Source organism: Neoarius graeffei, chromosome 15 (genome assembly GCF_027579695.1).
Source record: "Neoarius graeffei isolate fNeoGra1 chromosome 15, fNeoGra1.pri, whole genome shotgun sequence".
Classification (NCBI taxonomy): Eukaryota; Metazoa; Chordata; class Actinopteri; order Siluriformes; family Ariidae; genus Neoarius; species Neoarius graeffei.
In genome coordinates, this window is record NC_083583.1 from 49935569 (window position 1) to 49955539 (window position 19971).

The 19971-nt window shown below is 45.0% G+C and overlaps 1 protein-coding gene across 2 annotated transcripts in view; it reads left to right on the forward strand.

The window, feature by feature from the left end:
- LOC132899553 (inactive N-acetylated-alpha-linked acidic dipeptidase-like protein 2) overlaps window positions 1-19971 on the forward strand; it is a 711964-nt gene that overhangs the window by 643979 nt on the left and 48014 nt on the right. For both annotated transcript variants that reach the window (XM_060941545.1, XM_060941546.1), the window contains one exon: window positions 10311-10404. In XM_060941545.1, the coding sequence (XP_060797528.1) occupies window positions 10311-10404 (94 nt within the window). The remainder of the gene's footprint in view (window positions 1-10310; window positions 10405-19971) is intronic.

Below are 19971 nucleotides of genomic sequence, written 5' to 3' on the forward strand. Positions count from 1 at the left end.
GTTACTGATCTGTTGCCAATTAACATATTTAGGTTTGTATGTTTTTTAGCTTTGCACAACTTAATGAGCATATTTTTATTTATATATATATATATATATATATATATATATATATATATATATATATATATATATATGGTGTCACGGTGGTGTAGTGGTTAGCGCTGTCGCCTCACAGCAAGAAGGTCCGGGTTCGAGCCCCGTGGCCGGCGAGGGCCTTTCTGTGCAGAGTTTGCATGTTCTCCCCGTGTCTGCGTGGGTTTCCTCCGGGTGCTCCGGTTTCCCCCACAGTCCAAAGACATGCAGGTTAGGTTAACTGGTGACTCTAAATTGACCGTAGGTGTGAATGGTTGTCTGTGTCTGTGTGTCAGCCCTGTGATGACCTGGCGACTTGTCCAGGGTGTACCTCGCCTTTCGCCCGTAGTCAGCTGGGATAGGCTCCAGCTTGCCTGCGACCCTGTAGAAGGATAAAGCGGCTAGAGATAATGAAATGAGATGAGATATATACAGTGGTGCTTGAAAGTTTGTGAACCCTTTAAAATTTTCTATATTTCTGCATAAATATGACCTAAAACATCATCAGATTTTCACACAAGTCCTAAAAGTAGATAAAGAGAACCCAGTTAAACGAATGAGACAAAAATATTATACTTGGTCATTTATTTATTTATTGAGGAAAATGATCCAATATTACATATCTGTGAGGGGCAAAAGTATGTGAACCTCTAGGATTAGCAGTTAATTTGAAGGTGAAATTAGAGTCAGGTGTTTTCAATCAATGGGATGACAATCAGGTGTGAGTGGGCACCCTGTTTTATTTAAAGAACAGGCGTCTATCAAAGTCTGATCTTCACAACACATGTTGGTGGAAGTGTATCATGGCACGAACAAAGGAGATTTCTGAGGACCTCAGAAAAAGCATTGTTGATGCTCATCAGGCTGGAAAAGGTTACAAAACCATCTCTAAAGAGTTTGGACTCCACCAATCCACAGTCAGACAGATTGTGTACAAATGGAAGAAATTCAAGACCATTGTTACCCTCCCCAGGAGTGGTCGACCAACAAAGATCACTCCAAGAGCAAGGTGTGTAATAGTCGGCAAGGTCATAAAGGACCCCAGGGTAACTTCTAAGCAACTGAAGGCCTCTCTCACATTGGCTAGTGTTAATGTTCATGAGTCCACCATCAGGAGAACACTGAACAACAATGGTGTGTATGGCAGGGTTGCAAGGAGAAAGCCACTGCTCTCCAAAAAGAACATTGCTGCTCATCTGCAGTTTGCTAAAGATCACGTGGACAAGCCAGAAGGCTATTGGAAAAATGTTTTGTGGACGGATGAGACCAAAATAGAACTTTTTGGTTTAAATGAGAAGCGTTGTGTTTGGAGAAAGGAAAACACTGCATTCCAGCATAAGAACCTTATCCCATCTGTGAAACATGGTGGTGGTAGTATCATGGTTTGGGCCTGTTTTGCTGCATCTGGGCCAGGACAGCTTGCCATCATTGATGGAACAATGAATTCTGAATTATACCAGTGAATTCTAAAGGAAAATGTCAGGACATCTGTCCATGAACTGAATCTCAAGAGAAGGTGGGTCATGCACCAAGACAACGACCCTAAGCAACACAAGTGGTTCTATCAAAGAATGGTTAAAGAAGAATAAAGTTCATATTTTGGAATGGCCAAGTCAAAGTCCTGACCTTAATCCAATCGAAATGTTGTGGAAGGACCTGAAGTGAGCAGTTCATGTGAGGAAACCTGCCAACATCCCAGAGTTGAAGCTGTTCTGTACAGAGGAACGGGCTAAAATTCCTCCAAGCCGGTGTGCAGGACTGATCAACAGTTACCACGAATGTTTAGTTGCAGTTATTGCTGCACAAGGGGGTCACACCAGATACTGAAAGCAAAGGTTCACATACTTTTGCCCCTCACAGATATGTAATATTGGATTATTTTTCTCAATAAATAAATGACCAAGTATAATATTTTTGTCTCATTTGTTTAACTGGGTTCTCTTTATCTACTTTTAGGACTTGTGTGAAAATCGGATGATGTTTTAGTTCATATTTATGCAGAAATATAGAAAATTATAAAGGGTTCACAAACTTTCAAGCACCACTGTGTGTGTGTGTGTGTGTGTGTGTGTATATATATATATATATATATATATATATATATATATATATATATATATATATAAACAATAAACAAGCTGTTCTCCACTGAACCAGCCAAGGTGTACTCTCAATGGCAGGGGAACAACAACCGGTCAGACCCACCAAGAGCTGAGGTGGAAAAATACTGGAAAGACATATGGGAAAGAAAGGCATCACACAACACCGATGCCCAATGGTTAGTGGACCTAAGAGCTGACCACAGCAACCTCCCAGAACAAGAACCAGTAACCATCTCAATGGCAGACGTCCAAGAAAGAGTGTCAAAGATGAAGAGCTGGACAGCACCAGGCCCCGATATGATCCATACATACTGGCTGAAGAAGCTAACTGCACTCCATGAACGCCTAGCAGCACAGATGAACCAGCTGCTGAGGGATGGAACCCACCCAGAATGGCTAACCCAAGGCAGGACAGTCCTAATCATGAAGGACCCCCAGAAGGGACCCATCCCATCCAACTACCGGCCAATTACCTGTCTCTGCACAACATGGAAGGCCCTGTCAGGCATCATTGCGGCAAAAATGAGTAAGCATGTGGCTCAATACATGAGCGAGGCACAGAAAGGAATTGGCAGTAACACCAGAGGAGCCAAGCACCAGCTACTGGCCGATAGAACAGTCGCCCGAGACTGTAAGAAGAGACAGACCAACCTGTGCACTGCCTGGATTGACTACAAGAAAGCCTACGACTCAATGCCACACACATGGATACTGGAATGTCTGGAACTGTATAAGATCAACAGGAACCTAAGGACCTTCATACAGAACTCAATGGAAATGTGGAAGACAACCCTAGAGGCCAACTCAAAACCCATTGCCCAAGTCAACATCAAGTGCGGCATATACCAAGGAGATGCGCTATCACCACTGCTGTTCTGCATAGGCCTGAACCCCCTCAGTCAGATCATCACGAAGAGCGGCTACGGGTACCGATTCCGTAGTGGGGCAACAATCAGCCACCTGCTCTACATGGATGACATCAAGCTGTATGCCAGGAACGAGCGAGAAATAGACTCGCTGATCCACACCACCCGGATCTACAGCGATGGCATAGGGATGTCATTCGGATTGGACAAGTGTGGCCGGATGGTCTCAAAGAGAGGCAAGATGATCCGGACTGAAGGGATTGACCTACCAGAGGGCAACATAGGTGATATCCAAGACAGCTACAAGTACCTTGGCATCCCACAGGCTAATGGAAACCATGAAGAGGCCACAAGGAAGTCAACCACAGCCAAATACCTCCAGAGAGTAAGGCAGGTCCTGAAAAGTCAGCTGAATGGTAAGAACAAGGTCCGAGCCATCAACATGTACGCACTACCAGTCATCAGATACCCTGCTGGTATCATAAACTGGCCAAAGGAGGAGATAGAAGCCACAGATATCAAGACTAGAAAGCTCCTCACCATGCATGGAGGGTTCCACCCCAAGTCCAGCACCCTGAGACTATACACTAAGCGGAAAGAGGGAGGCCGAGGGCTAGTGAGCGTCAAGACCACGGTCTAGGATGAAACATCGAAAATCCGAGAATACATCAGAAAGATGGCCCCAAAGGATGAACTGCTAAGTGAATGTCTCAGGCAGCAGAACCCTGATGAGAGTGCAGAGGAGGAGGAGGAACAGACAACCTGGAGAGACAAACCCCTACATGGCATGTACCACCGTCAGATAGAGGAAGTGGCTGATATCAAGAAATCCTACCAGTGGCTGGATAATGCAGGACTGACAGACAGCACAGAGGCACTAATCATGGCAGCACAAGAACAGGCCATAAGCACAAGAGCCATAGAGGCCAGGATCTACCAGAGTAGATCAGACCCAAGATGCAGACTGTGCAAAGAAGCCCCTGAAACAGTCCAGCACATAGTAGCAGGGTGTAAGATGCTAGCTGGATCAGCGTACATGGAGAGGCACAACCAAGTGGCTGGGATAGTATACAGGAACATCTGCAACCAGTATGGAATAGAAATACCCAAGTCCCAATGGGCCATACCACAGAAGGTGGCTGAGAACAACAGGGCCAAGATTCTGTGGGACTTCAGCTTCCAGACTGACAAACAGATCCTGGCTAACCAACCGGACATAGTGGTGGTGGACAAAGAGCAGAAGAGGGTGGTGGTGATAGATGTGGCGATCCCAGCTGACGCCAACATCAGGAAGAAGGAACATGAGAAACTTGAGAAGTATCAAGGGTTGAAAGAGCAGCTGGAACGGATGTGGAAGGTCAAGGGTTGCGTGGTCCCCGTGGTAGTGGGGGCACTTGGGGCAGTAACCCCCAAACTGGGAGAGTGGCTCCAGCAAATCCCAGGAACAACATCTGAAGCCTCAGTCCAGAAGAGCGCAGTCCTAGGAACATCGAAGATACTGCGCAGAACCCTCAAACTCCCAGGCCTCTGGTAGAGGACCCGAGCTTGAGGATGACATGGATACCACCACCCCCCCGCCGGGGGTGAGAAGGAGATTTTTTTTTTTTTAAATAACATTTCTCAATTTAAATATTTGATATGTTGTCTTTGTACTATTTTCAATAAAATAGTACAAGTGATAGTAAAACATGATAAGCGCCATTTAAAAAAAAAAGTTACTGCCAAAAGAAGTTTGGCATTTGATCGCTATTCAAAGTTCCAAAATCAGTTTTATGCAAAACATGACATCTGACATGTTCCTCTGTATTGTATATCCTCTTTTCTACCAAAATACAAGTGCCACTTTCCACATTTTCAGCAGAATGCGATTTCTCCGCTCGACCAATCACAGCACACCATTCAAATACAGAAAACAGTAACAGTAGCTCCCACTGATTGTCAACATCATGGAGGATCCCTGTCATTTTGTGAGATTTTGAATGAAATAAATGAATAACTTTGATGGAATCAAACATTTCTTACCTTATTTTCTATTATTATTCCAGTCAAGAATGTAGTCCAATTGGTGGCACGATGGTGCAGTGGTTTGCACGGTCACCTCACAACAAGAAGGTTCTGAGTTTGAACCTCATGGCTGACTGGGGCCTTTCTGTGTGGAGTTTGCATGTTCTCCCCGTGTCTGTGTGGGTTTCCTCAGGGTACTCCAGTTTCCCCCACAGTCCAAAGACATGCAGATTAGGTACAATGTGGCCAGTGTAATTGGCACAAGCTGTAGTGGTTTCCCAGCCATAATGTATGTACATATATATCTCGCTATGACAAAGCTAGATAAATTAAACAATGTTGTTATTTTCCACTTTGAGCATACCTGATTCCTCCTGGGATCTAGACATGCCATAGATTGCGGCTTGTAGATGACAAGATGAATGTAATTTGGTAAAATCTACAGTCCAATATAAGAGATGGTCCAAGTCGAGAGGCTGTCATATGTGTATATCAACTTGATGACTTGTTTCTAGTTTTATTGTTACACAAAAAGGAGTTTTCACTGATGTAATGGGTTTATCACATTTTGGGAATGTATCATTTTGGAATTTTTTTTACTTTTTTTTAAATATAATTTTAAAAATGAAAATCTAGATTTTCATTTTAATGTTTTTACAACCTCATAGTGTTATGCTAAAGTTTCAAAGAGAAAATAGTAGTTTTCATACTACCAATTTTTTTTTGTAAAGAAAATACTTTTTTTCTCAAGTTTATTGCAGTGGATTTATGTATCACATTTTGGAACTCTTCATATTCTGTTTTCATTTACTGTTTACACAGTAGCTGTTGTACTGTTTAGAGTGGCCACTGTACAAGCCTCTGGAGGTTTGCGGTGACGAGACGTGTTGTGCCAAGTCGGCTATAAGCCATGAATGACTCGATTGAGTGGAATAACTGTTTTATTCTGTCCACATTCACTGGATTTGGAGAAACAGAGCATTTTTATTTTTAATTTTTGCAAATTCAATGAATAAAAACTTTATACAAAATGTCCAACAAAATCATTTCTACTTAGAATGTAAATAAACTGGCAAAATGACAATAGCAATTTGTGAAAAATGTGATGATAATTCTTGATAAAATGAAAAAAGATATTCTTGCCATCAAATACTTTTATTCCATATTTTGTGGCGCTTTTTTTTTTTGTATTTTGGGGGTTTTGTTTTCGAGTAGAGGTTTTTATTTCATCCTCGGTTAGTTCAGCAACATGCGCCACCATTTTGTTTGTCTCTACTCATGGTATATGAGCGGATAGCCTAGTAGTATTATAGCCAATCAGAGCATGCGATTGCTCATATCCAGTGAATGTGGATAGAATCATCATTGATATTCATGATTTGCACAAGAAAAGAAGGCTAGGTCATTACTAACATTTTTTTTTGGCACACGTGCCTAGGTTCTGGGTTAATAGCATATGTATGTAGTATATAAACTTTGAAGGACTGGGTATTTATTGAGAAAAATATGCTAACTGCCTGGGCAATTTTTCCAGAAATACACTGGAATGCAGGGCAATTTTAGTAATAAAAGAGAGAATTGTGGTACAAACACCAAATAAATGTTTAATACTTTTAGTGTTTCTAAAGTAAACTGGCTCACCAGTTCGATTATAGGTACCGTATCAAAAAGAAACCACCAAGTACTTAGCCATACTGTACCAAGATTGCAAATGTAGTGGCAACAAAATTCTGGAATTTAAGTGTATGTCTGTAAAATTTTCTTGGTACCATTTTTTAAATAATAAGGCAGTACTTTGAAATTTGTGAAACCAACAAACATTTTCTCCACATGTATTTCTGTCCATCACCACAAGAAGAGACAAGTGTGTTCTGTACCAGACGTTACATGATGAAGGCTCATGGAATAACACATCAAGTCTCTACAGTTCCTGCTTTTTGTTTTATTTCAGCCACAAAAAGCTCTCTTTCTACATCTTTTTACATCGTTCTATTTGCTCAATCCTACTGCCTTTTCCACACCATGTGTCTGCTCTTTCTACCTTCTCAAGAGGAAAAGCTTGAAAGCAGCTCCAAAAAAAATGAGGCCAAATAAATAAGTAATCACAGGCTTTTCTCAGCCTTCGTGTGTTATTGGCCCTGATGAATGTTTTTCATGGTATGATTACTCACTCTGCTCCAATCAGCACTGAAATCTTTGCCCAGTAATTGATTCCCTGCTAGTCCAACTTGCTGTGTAAGAGATTTAATAATCCACAGAAAAATTTCATCTGCATGAAACTAAGCAAAGTAAAAATATGCACCCCACAGTCTTAATGATACCATATTGTCAACAGCAGTGCTGTTAAGGTGAAATAAAGAGTATAATAGGTTCTATACCTTTGGGTTCATATTTGCTTTAAAAAAGTTACTGTATGTGTCTCAAGGCGTCAGCAATGCCTGCAGACAAAGGCACAGATATGAGTTCCCAAGAAAGCTTTGTCTCTGATCCTGTGAATAAAGTATGGTTCAAAAATTTGAGTCCAGTAGCAAGCAAATATATATATATATATATATATATATATATATATATATATATATATATATATATATATAATAAAAAGCATTTAGACTAAATAAGCATAAGTTAGGCCAATGGGTGATTCCACAGTTGGGCTGCCATTTAGCCTTTGTAACGCTGTAAGTTTAAATACAATCCAAAAAAAAGAAAATGCAAATTTAAAAAAAAGCAGTAATATCTAATTTTACGTTGACTGGTATTTCATTGCAGACATTATGAACCCAAGATATTTCATGCTTTGTCTGGTCAACTTCATTTAATTTGTGAAGAAGATCTGATAAGATATTCCTTTAATATACATCCAGTTATGCATTTAAGGCCTGCAACACATTCCAAAGAAAGTTAGAGGAGACCAATTTAGGGGTAGTAATGATGTAAAACAATTAAATAATTATGTGATTTTGGAAAAGGTACAAAATCTACATTAATTTTTATACTAATTTTGTGCAAGAGAATGCACATTCACCTGTTCATACATCATGTTCAGGAACAAACTAATGCCGCTTTTCCACTACAAACGCGGCTGAGTCGGGCTGAGCCGTGCCGTGCTGAGTCGGGCTGAGCGGGGCTGTTGGAGTTGCATTTCGACTACAACCGCGCTGAACCGTGCTGGCTGGAAGTGGGTGGACACATTGGGTGGAGTTAGCGAAAGTGGGTGGACGTCAGGTGATGTCGTTAAGCAGCGCAAACAGTGACATCAGTGAGCTTTTAAGCGGTAGTCTCACGACCCGGATAGTAAACAATAAACATGGAGGACATGGAGTCGTTAGTGTTGCTGGTCTTGGTGCTGTGGCTTGTTGTCACCGACAACGCGGACAGATACTGGCAAGAGCGTATAGATGAGGCGAGGGGCATAAGGCTTCAGAAATTCTCGTAATTCGTAATTCTCCTTCTTCCGGGTTTGCGGTGTTTACAGATCCCAGCGTGCTCGCGGGGCATGTGAGGGCATGTGAGGACACTCCTCCTCACCAATCAGTGCACAGGGGAGTGTCTGCTCACGCCCCCAGCCTCACTCGGCTCGGTTTGGCTCGCTTCAGCCCCACTCCAAAACGGTGCGAGTTTTAGGGGCTAAGCAGGGCTGAAGCGAGCTGAGTCGTGCTGGTTTTTGGTAGTCGAAACGCGAGCCGTGTCGGGCTGAAGTGAGCTGAAGCGAGCTGAAGTGAGCTGAAAAAGGGTAGTGGAAAAGGGCCATAAGGTTAATGGCGCTAAAATGCCTGGAGAGAAGCCCCTAGGATTGTCCGCTTTGCTTATACAGACTTCTTGTGCAGTGGGAAAAAATGCACTGCTATGTTCCATATGTAGAAGAGCTATCGAGGAGATGACGGGGACAACCTCGAACTTCAATCGTCCTTTGGTAAGACTCCACCCAGAGAAAGAAGTGACACATTATGTTCATTGCTCTGTTGATAGCGGGGCTTGCTGAGCGATGAACTAGCTAGTGTTAACCATCTCTCATGTTATTTGCCCTGTTGATAGTGGGTGGGGTTTGCTGAGCAATGAACAAGCTTTTTATCTGTAGCCTGTTAACTAAAATGGGGCAGTCAAGCAGTAACGTTAGTCCAACACAGTAGCAGAGACGCTTTCACATAAAGACAGCAACAGGCACCATCAAATAGAGCGGTTGGAGTCTTGTTCTCAGACTCAACTCAGAAGAATAGTGGACTTGACTCGAAATTTTCTTTACTGACTTGAACACTGGGGACTCGAGACTGGACTTGGACTTGAGGTTTAGTAACTCGACTACAACACTGCTTCATGCAACCATGTAATATCATATATATATATATAACTTTAATATGAAGACTTCCAAAACAACTTAAAATGTATTCATCTTAACATCTCATCTCATTATCTGTAGCCGCTTTATCCTGTCCTACAGGGTCACAGGCAAGCTGGAGCCTATCCCAGCTGACTACGGGCGAAAGGCAGGGTACACCCTGGACAAGTCGCCAGGTCATCACAGGGCTGACACACAGACAACCATTCACATTCACACCTACGGTCAATTTAGAGTTACCAGTTAACCTAACCTGCATGTCTTTGGACTGTGGGGGAAACCGGAGCACCCAGAGGAAACCCACACGGACACGGGGAGAACATGCAAACTCCGCACAGAAAGGCCCTCGCCGGCCATGGGGCTCGAACCCGGACCTTCTTGCTGTGAGGCGACAGCGCTAACCACTACACCACTGTGCCGCCTTCATCTTAACATATTCCTTTCTTATTTGAAATAACATTCTCATATCAATATGGCGGTTTCTTTTTAATTAATGATTAAATAAAAATAGTTCTTGGTGGTTTACACCTGACAGCTTCTGAATTCCTGCATACTCTTTGTATGCATGTGTGTACAGAGAAAGCAGAGGTGCTCAGTAGGTGATCAACATCCAAGAACAGTGGGAAACAGATGTCACTGTGCTACAGGGGAAGGGCTCTGCACAGCAGGTGCTGGAATAGTCTTGGGGCTGACCTACAGCAGAAAACATGGACTAACAAAAAAGCAGAGACAAGACAAGGATAACTGAATCCAACAATGCAAACACATTTAGCTCAGTATGACTTATGAAAGCAAAATGTTGTTAAATCAAACCAACACTGAAAGATAATTATAGCTGTGTAGAGATTTTTTTTTTTTAAACAAAAGTACTCCAAGTGCTCGGGTCAAACATTCTTACTGTCTATTTATAATCTTTTATTGATTTAGATGACAGCAGAAGCCATCCTGCGACTTGCTACCGATCCTGTCCTTCCCTTCTCACCCTTGGACATAGCACTGGACGTTCAAAATAAACTCAAAGGTAAGATTTTCACTTACAGTTACAAGGGGTAGCTGGTATAAATGGGCGAGCAAGGTTCCTTTTAGATAACAAGACATCCATATAACGCATCACCTCTTTCATTCACCACAGATTATATGCTGTTAATATCTTATTTTTAAAAAATTGGATTTTTTTGTGGAACCAAGCACAACAGCATCAACAGTGGTCATAATAAAAACCTCACACAGTGATGTAAAGAAGTGAGGCTCGAGCTGATTTCTTTCTAGCCCTGATTGTAGATTCATCAGTAACAGTCATGTCAGGTGATTATACACCCCCTACATTTAATCTCTAGTTGGGTTAATATTTTTGAGCCCAACACTCTCAGAAAATAACATACATTATTGTACTTTGAGGGGTACGTTGGCTTGTCGTTGGGGCAATATCCTCTGAGGTACGTATTTGTACCCTTTATATACTGCTTGGGAATGTATATGCAGAAGTGTGTGTGTGTTTGTGTGTATGTTAGTTAGCTGGCATAAATGGGCTAGTAAGGTTCCTTTCTGAAAACAAGACATCAGTATAACGTATCACCTTTGTACCTTTTTGGCCTTGAAAAGTTACCTTGAGGTGAAATATTGAGCCCTAGGGGGTACATTAGTGTAGACTATACCTTGGAGGACAGAAATGGACTCCTACTGTACCCCTGTTTCTGAAAGTGAAATTACTGACCCATCTGTAGCACATCACAAAAAGTGACTGAGAAGGTACAGTTGTGGTCAGAAGTTTACATGCAGTCCCTTACAGAAAAACCACATGAACTTCACATGTATTTCACGTTACCACATGTGGAATACATGGTATCAGATTTTGTAACGTGTTACCATGTAGAGCACATGTGGAAAACATGTTACCACGTGTGTAAAACATTCCCACATGTGATTCACATAAAATTGGGCCAAAACCACATGTTTCCCATGTGCAAATAGCACATTTCCTGTTAGGATTTTGCTGGGATTCGAACCCGGGTCGCTAGTGTAGTGATCCAGCAAACCCCCACTAGGCCACCAGGGGAATGACTCAAGTGCAGAGGCGTGAGGCGAAAGTAGAATAGAAAAAAGCAGCTTATTTACAAATGCAAAAAATCCAAAGTAAAAAATAACACAAATAAAATCCAATGCTTAGAAGATAAAGGGAAAAATAAAATATCCAACAGTTCAAAGTCCAAAAAAAAGGAAAGGCAAAAATGCAGAATGCTCAGAAGATCCAAAAAGTACAAAGTCCAAAGAAAGCAAAAAATATCAAAAACACAAGGGCACAGGCAAGGTACGTGAGACAGAGGAAACTAGCACTAGACAGCATAGCATAAAGACTCCGTGACTAGGGACCAAACAGAGGGAGTATAAATACACAAAATAAGTTGAACACAGGTGACGATAATGAGGACTAGGCAGGGCACAAGGCACAAGAAAAACAAAAAGGCACATGGTAGTCAAAACAAACACAGAACACAGAAGCAGTGGTGGCCTCTAGAGGCCAAAACGAACATGACAAGAAAAACATAACAGCGGCCTCTAGAGGCCAAGACAGTCCCCAGTCCTAACAGGACCCCCCCCCCCCCCCCCCCCCCCAGGAGCGTCTCCTGACGTTCCCAGGGCGATCCGGATGGGCCGAATGGAAGTCCCGACAAAGTTCTTTATCTAATACGTCCTGAGCTGGGACCGAGCAGCGCTCCTCAGGGCCATAGCCCTCCCAGTCCACTAAATATTGGAGCCCACCGCGGACCTGGCGGGAGTCAAGCAGGCGATGCACAGTGAACACAGTCTGACCCTGGAAGATGCGGGGGGGCGGGGGATTCCTAGGGGCAGGGGCATACGTGGACGACAATACGGGCTGCAACAGGGAAACATGGAATGTGGGGTTGATCCTTAGCGTTCGTGGTAACTGGAGCTGGTAGGAGACAGGGTTCACCCTGTGCACAACTTTGAAGGGGCCAATGTAGCGAGGAGCAAGCTTGCGGTTCTCCACCCGCAGAGGAAGGTCCTTGGCGGACAGCCAAACCCACTGCCCAGGGCGGAAAACGTGGGCAGGCCTTCTATGGCGGTTGGCCTGAGTCTGGTTGGTTCTGGAGGTCTGGATGAGGGTCCTCCTGACCTTGCTCCAGGTCTTGCGACACCGTCTCACATATTGGTTGACCGAGGGCACCCCAGCATCCTCCTCCTGGTCCGGGAACAGAGGTGGCTGGAACCCGAATTGGCACTGGAACAGCGACAGCTTGGTGGCGGATGAGTGGAGGGTGTTGTGGGTGTACTCTGCCCATGGCAGCCAGGTGCTCCACGATGTCAGGTTATCCATCGCCAGGCCTCGCAGGGTGGTTTCCAGGTCCTGGTTGAGCCTCTCTGTCTGGCCATTGGACTGGGGGTGGAACCCAGAGGAGAGACTGGCAGTGGCTCCGATAAGCTTGCAAAACCTGTGCCACACTCGGGAGGAGAACTGGGGCCCCCGGTCTGAGACGATGTCCTGTGGGAGACCAAAGACTCGGAAGACATGATTAAATATTAATTTAGCTGTGTCAAGGGCAGAAGGGAGCTTGCACAGTGGTATGAAGCGGCAGGCCTTAGAGAATCTGTCGACTATTACCAAAATGACAGTGTTACCTTGTGAGTCTGGCAGGCCCGTGATGAAGTCAACCGCCACATGGGACCAGGGACGCCGGGGAATAGGCAGAGGATGCAGGAGGCCCTGGGGACGCTGTCGTGGATTCTTGGTTCTGGTGCAGATATCACAGGACAGGACGAATGACCTCACTTCCTTCTCCATGTTCGGCCACCAGAAGCGTCTTTTCAAGAAGTCCAGGGTCCTCCGAGCTCCTGGGTGGGTGGTGAGAGGGGAAGAGTGACCCCACTGGAGAACCTTGGCCCGGGCTTGACGAGGGACGTACAGGAGGCCCGGTGGCCCCGTCCCAGGACCAGGGTCCTGGTGTTGAGCTTGTTGGACGGCCTCCTCAATACCCCAGCGAACAGGGGCCACAATCCGGGACACAGGGATAATAGGCCCAACTTCACTTTCCCTGTTGTTGGGCAAGAACAGCCTGGAGAGCACGTCCGGTTTGGTGTTCTTAGAGCCCGGGTGGTATGATAGGGTGAAATTGAATCGGCTGAAAAACAAGGCCCACCTAGCCTGTCGTGGGTTCAGCCTCTTGGCTTGCTGGAGGTACTCCAGGTTCTTGTGGTCTGTCCAAACCAGGAATGGATGTTGCACTCCTTCCAGCCAGTGCCTCCACTCCTCAAGGGCCAGTTTAACCGCAAGCAGTTCCCGATCCCCCACATCATACTGGGACTCCGCAGGGCTCAGGCGGTGGGAGAAGTATGCGCAGGGGTGCAGCTTACCCTCCAAGCGTTGGGAGAGAACCGCGCCAACACCACTGTCTGAGGCGTCCACCTCGACGATGAATGGTTGAGAAATGTCCGGGAGGACCAGAATAGGTGCCGTGCAGAAGCAGTGTTTGAGGTCCTTAAACACCTTTTCCGCCTGAGGAGACCAGACATAAGATCCACCAGTCCTTTTGGTGAGATCCGACATAGGTGCTGCTACGGAACTAAAGTTCCTGACGAACTTGCGGTAGAAGTTAGCGAATCCTAAGAACTGCTGAACCTCCTTAACGGACTTGGGAGTGGGCCAGTCCCGGACAGCCAGGGTCTTGGCTGGGTCCATTTGGAGTTGTCCCGTCCGTACAATAAATCCCAGGAAGGAGACCTCGGGGACATGAAACTCACATGTCTGGGCCTTAGCAAACAGATTGTTCCGTAGCAACCTCTGGAGAACCTGGCGGACATGGTGGCGATGCTCCTGCAAGGTCTTAGAAAATATAAGAATGTTGTTGAGGTAGACAAAAACATACTGATTGATCATGTCCCTCAAGACGTCATTGATAAGGGCCTGAAACACAGCTGGCGCATTGGTGAGTCCGAAGGGCATAACTTGGTACTCATAGTGCTCTGACGGGGTGTTAAAGGCAGTCTTCCACTCATCTCCCTGTCGGATGCGGATGAGGTGGTATGCATTCCGTAAGTCCAACTTGGTGAAGACAGTGGCGCCTTGGAGCAGATCGAACGCTGTGGACATCAGCGGAAGGGGATAGCAGTTGTGCACAGTGATCTTTTTCAGGCCCCTGTAGTCAATACACGGCCGGAGCCCCCCATCCTTCTTGCCGACAAAGAAGAAGCCGGCACCGGCGGGTGAGGTGGAGGGTCGAATGAACCCAGAGGCCAAGGCGTCCTTGATGTACTCCTCCATGGCCTTGCATTCTGGCTGAGAGAGGGAAAACAGTCTGCCACGAGGAGGGGTGGCCCCAGGGAGCAAGTCGATGGCACAGTCGTAAGCACGGTGCGGAGGAAGAACGGCGGCCCTGATCTTGCTGAAAACTTCTTTGAGACCCCAGTACTCTGTGGGAACTTGAGATAACTCAGTGAGATCAGGAGGCTCGGCAAGAGACACAGGAGAGCTAGAGAGCAGACAAGAGGCATAGCAAGCAGGACCCCACTCCACAACCTGGCTAGTGACCCAGTCTATATGAGGGTTGTGGCGGGTAAGCCAAGGAAGACCTAGAATAACTGGGAACTCTGGTGAAGGAATCAGGTGCAGGGATATTTCTTCCTTGTGACCTTGAGACTGGAGGAAGACTGGAGAAGTTACTTGGGTGACTCTTCCGTCACCTAAAGCTTGGCCATCCAGGGCAGACACAGACAGTGGGACTTCAAGAGGTGCAGTCTGGACATTGATACTTTGGGCGAAGTGAACATCCATAAAGTTTCCAGCCGCCCCGGAGTCTAACAAGGCTTGACAAGAGTGGACAGACTCACCCCAGGAGATGGAGACCAGGATGTAGACTCCTTGGCCAGGGAGTTCGGGAGAGAGGGTAGGCCCCGTCACAACCCTCCCTTGGCTGGACGGGGCAGTCCTTTTCCCGAGAGCTCAGGACATGATGCTTGGAAATGGCCAGGCTTGCCACAGTAGATGCAGCACTTGTCCCTCCTTCTGCGCTCCCTCTCAGATGCGGAGAGACGAGTACGGCCCACTTGCATGGGCTCTGGACAGTCACTGGAGGGGGTAGACGGGCTCCATGTTGAGGCAGTGAGGCCAGGGAGACTCAGGACTTGGCGGCGTTCTCTCATCCTGTTGTTAAGACGAATGGCATGGGAAGTTGGTGTTTCGAGGTCACTTGGGCATCCGATAGAGGCCAGACCGTCCTTGATGGGGTCAGACAGACCATGGTGGAAGGCTGAAACCAGGGCAGTCTCGTTCCATCCACTGACTGCTGCGAGCGTCCGGAACGAGATGGCGTAGTCTGCAATGCTTCCTCCTTGCCGGATGGACATGAGCTTTCTGGCTGCGTCTTTACTGGTGTCTACCTGATCGAAGACGCGAAGCATCTCCTCCATAAACAGCTTGAAATCAGAGCACTCGGATCCCTGTCTCTGCCAGATAGCTGTTGTCCAAGCTCATGCCTTACCAGCTAACAAGGTTATCACAAAGGCAATCTTGCGGCGATCCGTAGTGTAGGTGGTAGGCTGGAGCTCAAAGGTGAGTTGGCACTGGGTAAGGAACTCCCGGCACTCACCGTGCTTGCCATCATACCTCTGTGGTGCAGGAAGGCTGGGTTCGCGAGGTGAAGGAGGCAGCGTGGCGGGAGGCACTGGAGCAGATAGTGGAGCAGGAGCTGGATCAGGATGAGGAGATGCGGGCAGAGGAGTCAGCTGTGCCAGGGTTTTCCCAATCTGCTGAAGTAGTACCTCGTGGCGAGCAAGGGCCTCACGTTGGCTTGCAAGCGTTCGTCCATGAGCGTCTATGGTCACTCCAAAGCGTGTTAAGCTGCCATAATTCCCTGAAGGTTGGCCGGGTAGACAGTTGAAGCAGCCTCTGCTGAGTCGGTCATGACGGAGTCTTTCTGTTAGGGTTTTGCTGGGATTCGACCCCGGGTCGCTGGTGTAGTGATCCAGCAAACCCCCACCAGGGGAATGACTCAAGTGCAGAGGCGTGAGGCGAAAGTAGAATAGAAAAAAGCAGTTTATTTACAAATGCAAGAAATCCAAAAATCCAAAGTAAAAAATAACACAAGTAAAATCCAACGCTCAGAAGATAAAGGGAAAAATAAAATATCCAACAGTTCAAAGTCCAAAAAAAAAGGAAAGGCAAAAATGCAGAACGCTCAGAAGATCCAAAAAGTACAAAGTCCAAAGAAAGCAAAAAATATCAAAAACACAAGGGCACAGGCAAGGTACATGGGGACAGCGAAAACTAGCACTAGACAGCATAGCATAAAGACTCCGTGACTAGGGACCAAACAGAGGGAGTATAAATACACAAAATAAATTGAACACAGGTGATGAAAATGAGGACTAGGCGGGGCACAAGGCACAAGAAAAACAAAAGGCACATGGTAGTCAAAACAAACACAGAACACAGAAGCAGTGGCGGCCTCTAGAGGCCAAAACGAACATAAGAAAAACATAACAGCGGCCTCTAGAGGCCAAGACAGTCCCCAGTCCTAACAGTTTCCCATGTGTAAAACCACATGTGGAATACATGGTATCAGATTTTGCAACATGTGTTACCATGTAGAGCACATGTGGAAAACGTTACCACATGTGTAAAACATTCCCACATGTGATTCACATAAAATTGGGCCAAAACCACATGTTTCCCATGTGCAAATAACATGTTTCCCATGTGCAAAACACATTTCCACATATTTCACAGGTGAGAAATCATGTGAAGTTCATGTGGTTTTTCTGTAAGGGGTGACATGAATGTCATCTTGAATATGAATGTCATGGCAAGATTTAGGCTTTCAGTAATTTCTTTGAACTGTTCTTTTTCTGCGGCAGAATGATTGTACACCACACATCTTTAATTTAAAAAAAAAATCCACTCGAATTTGGTGCACAAGTTTTAATTTTCTTTGGGTTTTCTGAAATCAACACAGGGTCAAAATTATACATACAGGGTCAAAAATTTACATACGCTCACCTAGATTATTAATTCAGAGGTGCTGAAACTTCCAAAAAGTATTTTATCTTGCCAAGGCCGAGGTCTCTTCACTTCCTGTTAGTGATCATGATTGACTACAGCTGGTATAGCTACTCTGTGGCTTCAAAAAAAAGGGGTTGTTTACAGCACTCATTGGATTGACCAACACACAGTAAAATGGGAAAGTCCAAGGAGCTCAGTGCAGATCTGAGAAAGAGGATCGCAGATATACACAAGTCCAGAATGTCTCTTGGAGCCATTTCTAAAGAACTACAAATTCCAAGATCAGTTCAATCAATTGTATCCACGTTATTGTGAGGTGTAGTCACTTTGCCAAGCCACTTTGCTTCAAGAAAACCCAAATTGTCACCCTTAGCTGAAAGGATATTGGTTTGGATGGTCAGGAACAACCTAGGAACCACCATGGCACAGCCCTGCCATGAACTGGAAGCTGATGGATCACTGTCCACAGTTCAGATCACCATGGACTAAGCAACTGCTATCCAAGAAATAACCCCCTGCTCCAAAATTGACACCTTCAAGCTTAACTAAAGTTTGAAGCTGACCACATGGACAAAGAAAAAAGCCTTCTGGAGGATAGTTGTATGATCAGATGAGACAAAGATTGAGTTGTTTGGCCACAATGACCACCATGTACAGAGGGATACTGTACCAGCTGGTAGTGGTGGTAGGATCATCATACTCTGGGGCTGTTTTGCTGCCAGTGGAACTGGTTCATTGCACAAAGGGGATGGAATAATGAAGAAGGAGGACTACCTCAGAATTCCTCAGCATAAACCATCAGAAACTTGAACATGACTTGGGAGTTTCAACAGGACAATGAACCCAAAACACACATCAGAGCTGGTTGTGGAAGATAAAGCAGGCTAACATTAAGCTTAAAACAGGTCCTGACTTCAACCCTATTGAAAATATATGGACCGTGCTTATAAGTCAAGTCCATGCCAAGAAAAAAAAAAGTTTAATTGAACTCTTCCAATTCTACCATGAAGAGTCGTGAAATATCCAACCAGAACTTTGCCAGAAGCTTGTTCATGGTAAACAAAAATGTTTGGTCAAGGTGAATCTTGTGAAGACACATTTTACCCAAATATTAGGTGTGCTGTATGTATATTTTTGACCCTGTGTTGATTTCAAAAAACCCAAAGAAAATTAAAACTTGTGCATCAAATTCTAGTGTTTTTTAATTAAAGATGGATGCTGTACAATCATTCTGCCACAGAAAAAGAACAGTTCAAAGAAATTACTGAAAGCCCAAACATTGCCATGACATTCATGTCACTGTACAGAGGGGCAAAAAAGTATTTAGTCAGTCACCAATTGTGCAAGTTCTCCCACTTAAAATGATGAGAGAGGCCTGTAATTTTCATCATAGGTATACCTCAACTATGAGAGACAAAATGAGGAAAAAAAATCCAGAAAATCACATTGTCTGATTTTTAAAGAATTTATTTGCAAATTATGGTGGAAAATAAGTATTTGGTCAATAACAAAAGTTCATCTCAATACTTTGTTATATACCCTTTGTTGGCAATGACAGAGGTCAAACATTTTCTGTAAGTCTTCACAAGGTTTTCACACACTGTTGCTGGTATTTTGGCCCATTCCTCCATGCAGATCTCCTCTAGAGCAGTGATGTTTTGGGGCTGTCGCTGGGCAACACGGACTTTCAACTCCCTCCAAAGATTTTCTATGGGGTTGAGATCTGGAGACTGGCTAGGCCACTCCAGGACCTTGAAATGCTTCTTACGAAGCCACTCCTTCGTTGCCCGGGTGGTGTGTTTGGGATCATTGTCATGCTGAAAGACTCAGCCACATTTCATCTTCAATGCCTTTGCTGATGGAAGGACGTTTTCACTCAAAATCTCATGATACATGGCCCCATTCATTCTTTCCTTTACATGGATCAGTCATCCTGGTCCCTTTGCAGAAAAACAGCCCCAAAGCATGATGTTTCCACCCCCTTGCTTCACAGTAGGTATGGTGTTCTTTGGATGCAACTCAGCATTCTTTCTCCTCCAAACACGACAAGTTGAGTTTTTACCAAAAAGTTCTATTTTGGTTTCATCTGACCATATGACATTCTCCCAATCCTCTTCTGGATCATCCAAATGCTCTCTAGCAAATTTCAGACAGGCCTGGACATGTACTGGCGTAAGCAGGGGGACACGTCTGGCATTGCAGGATTTGAGTCCCTGGCGGCGTAGTGTGTTACTGATGGTAGCCTTTGTTACTTTGGTCCCAGCTCTCTGCAAGTCTTTCACTAGGTCCCCCCGTGTGGTTCTGGGATTTTTGCTCACCATCCTTGTGATCATTTTGACCCCACGGGGTGAGATCTTGCGTGGAGCCCCAGATCGAGGGAGATTATCAGTGGTCTTGTATGTCTTCCATTTTCTAATAATTGCTCCCACAGTTGATTTCTTCACACCAAGCTGCTTACCTATTGCAGATTCAGTCTTCCCAGCCTGGTGCAGGTCTACAATTTTGTTTCTGGTGTCCTTTGACAGCTCTTTGGTCTTGGCCATAGTGGAGTTTGGAGTGTGACTGTTTGAGCTT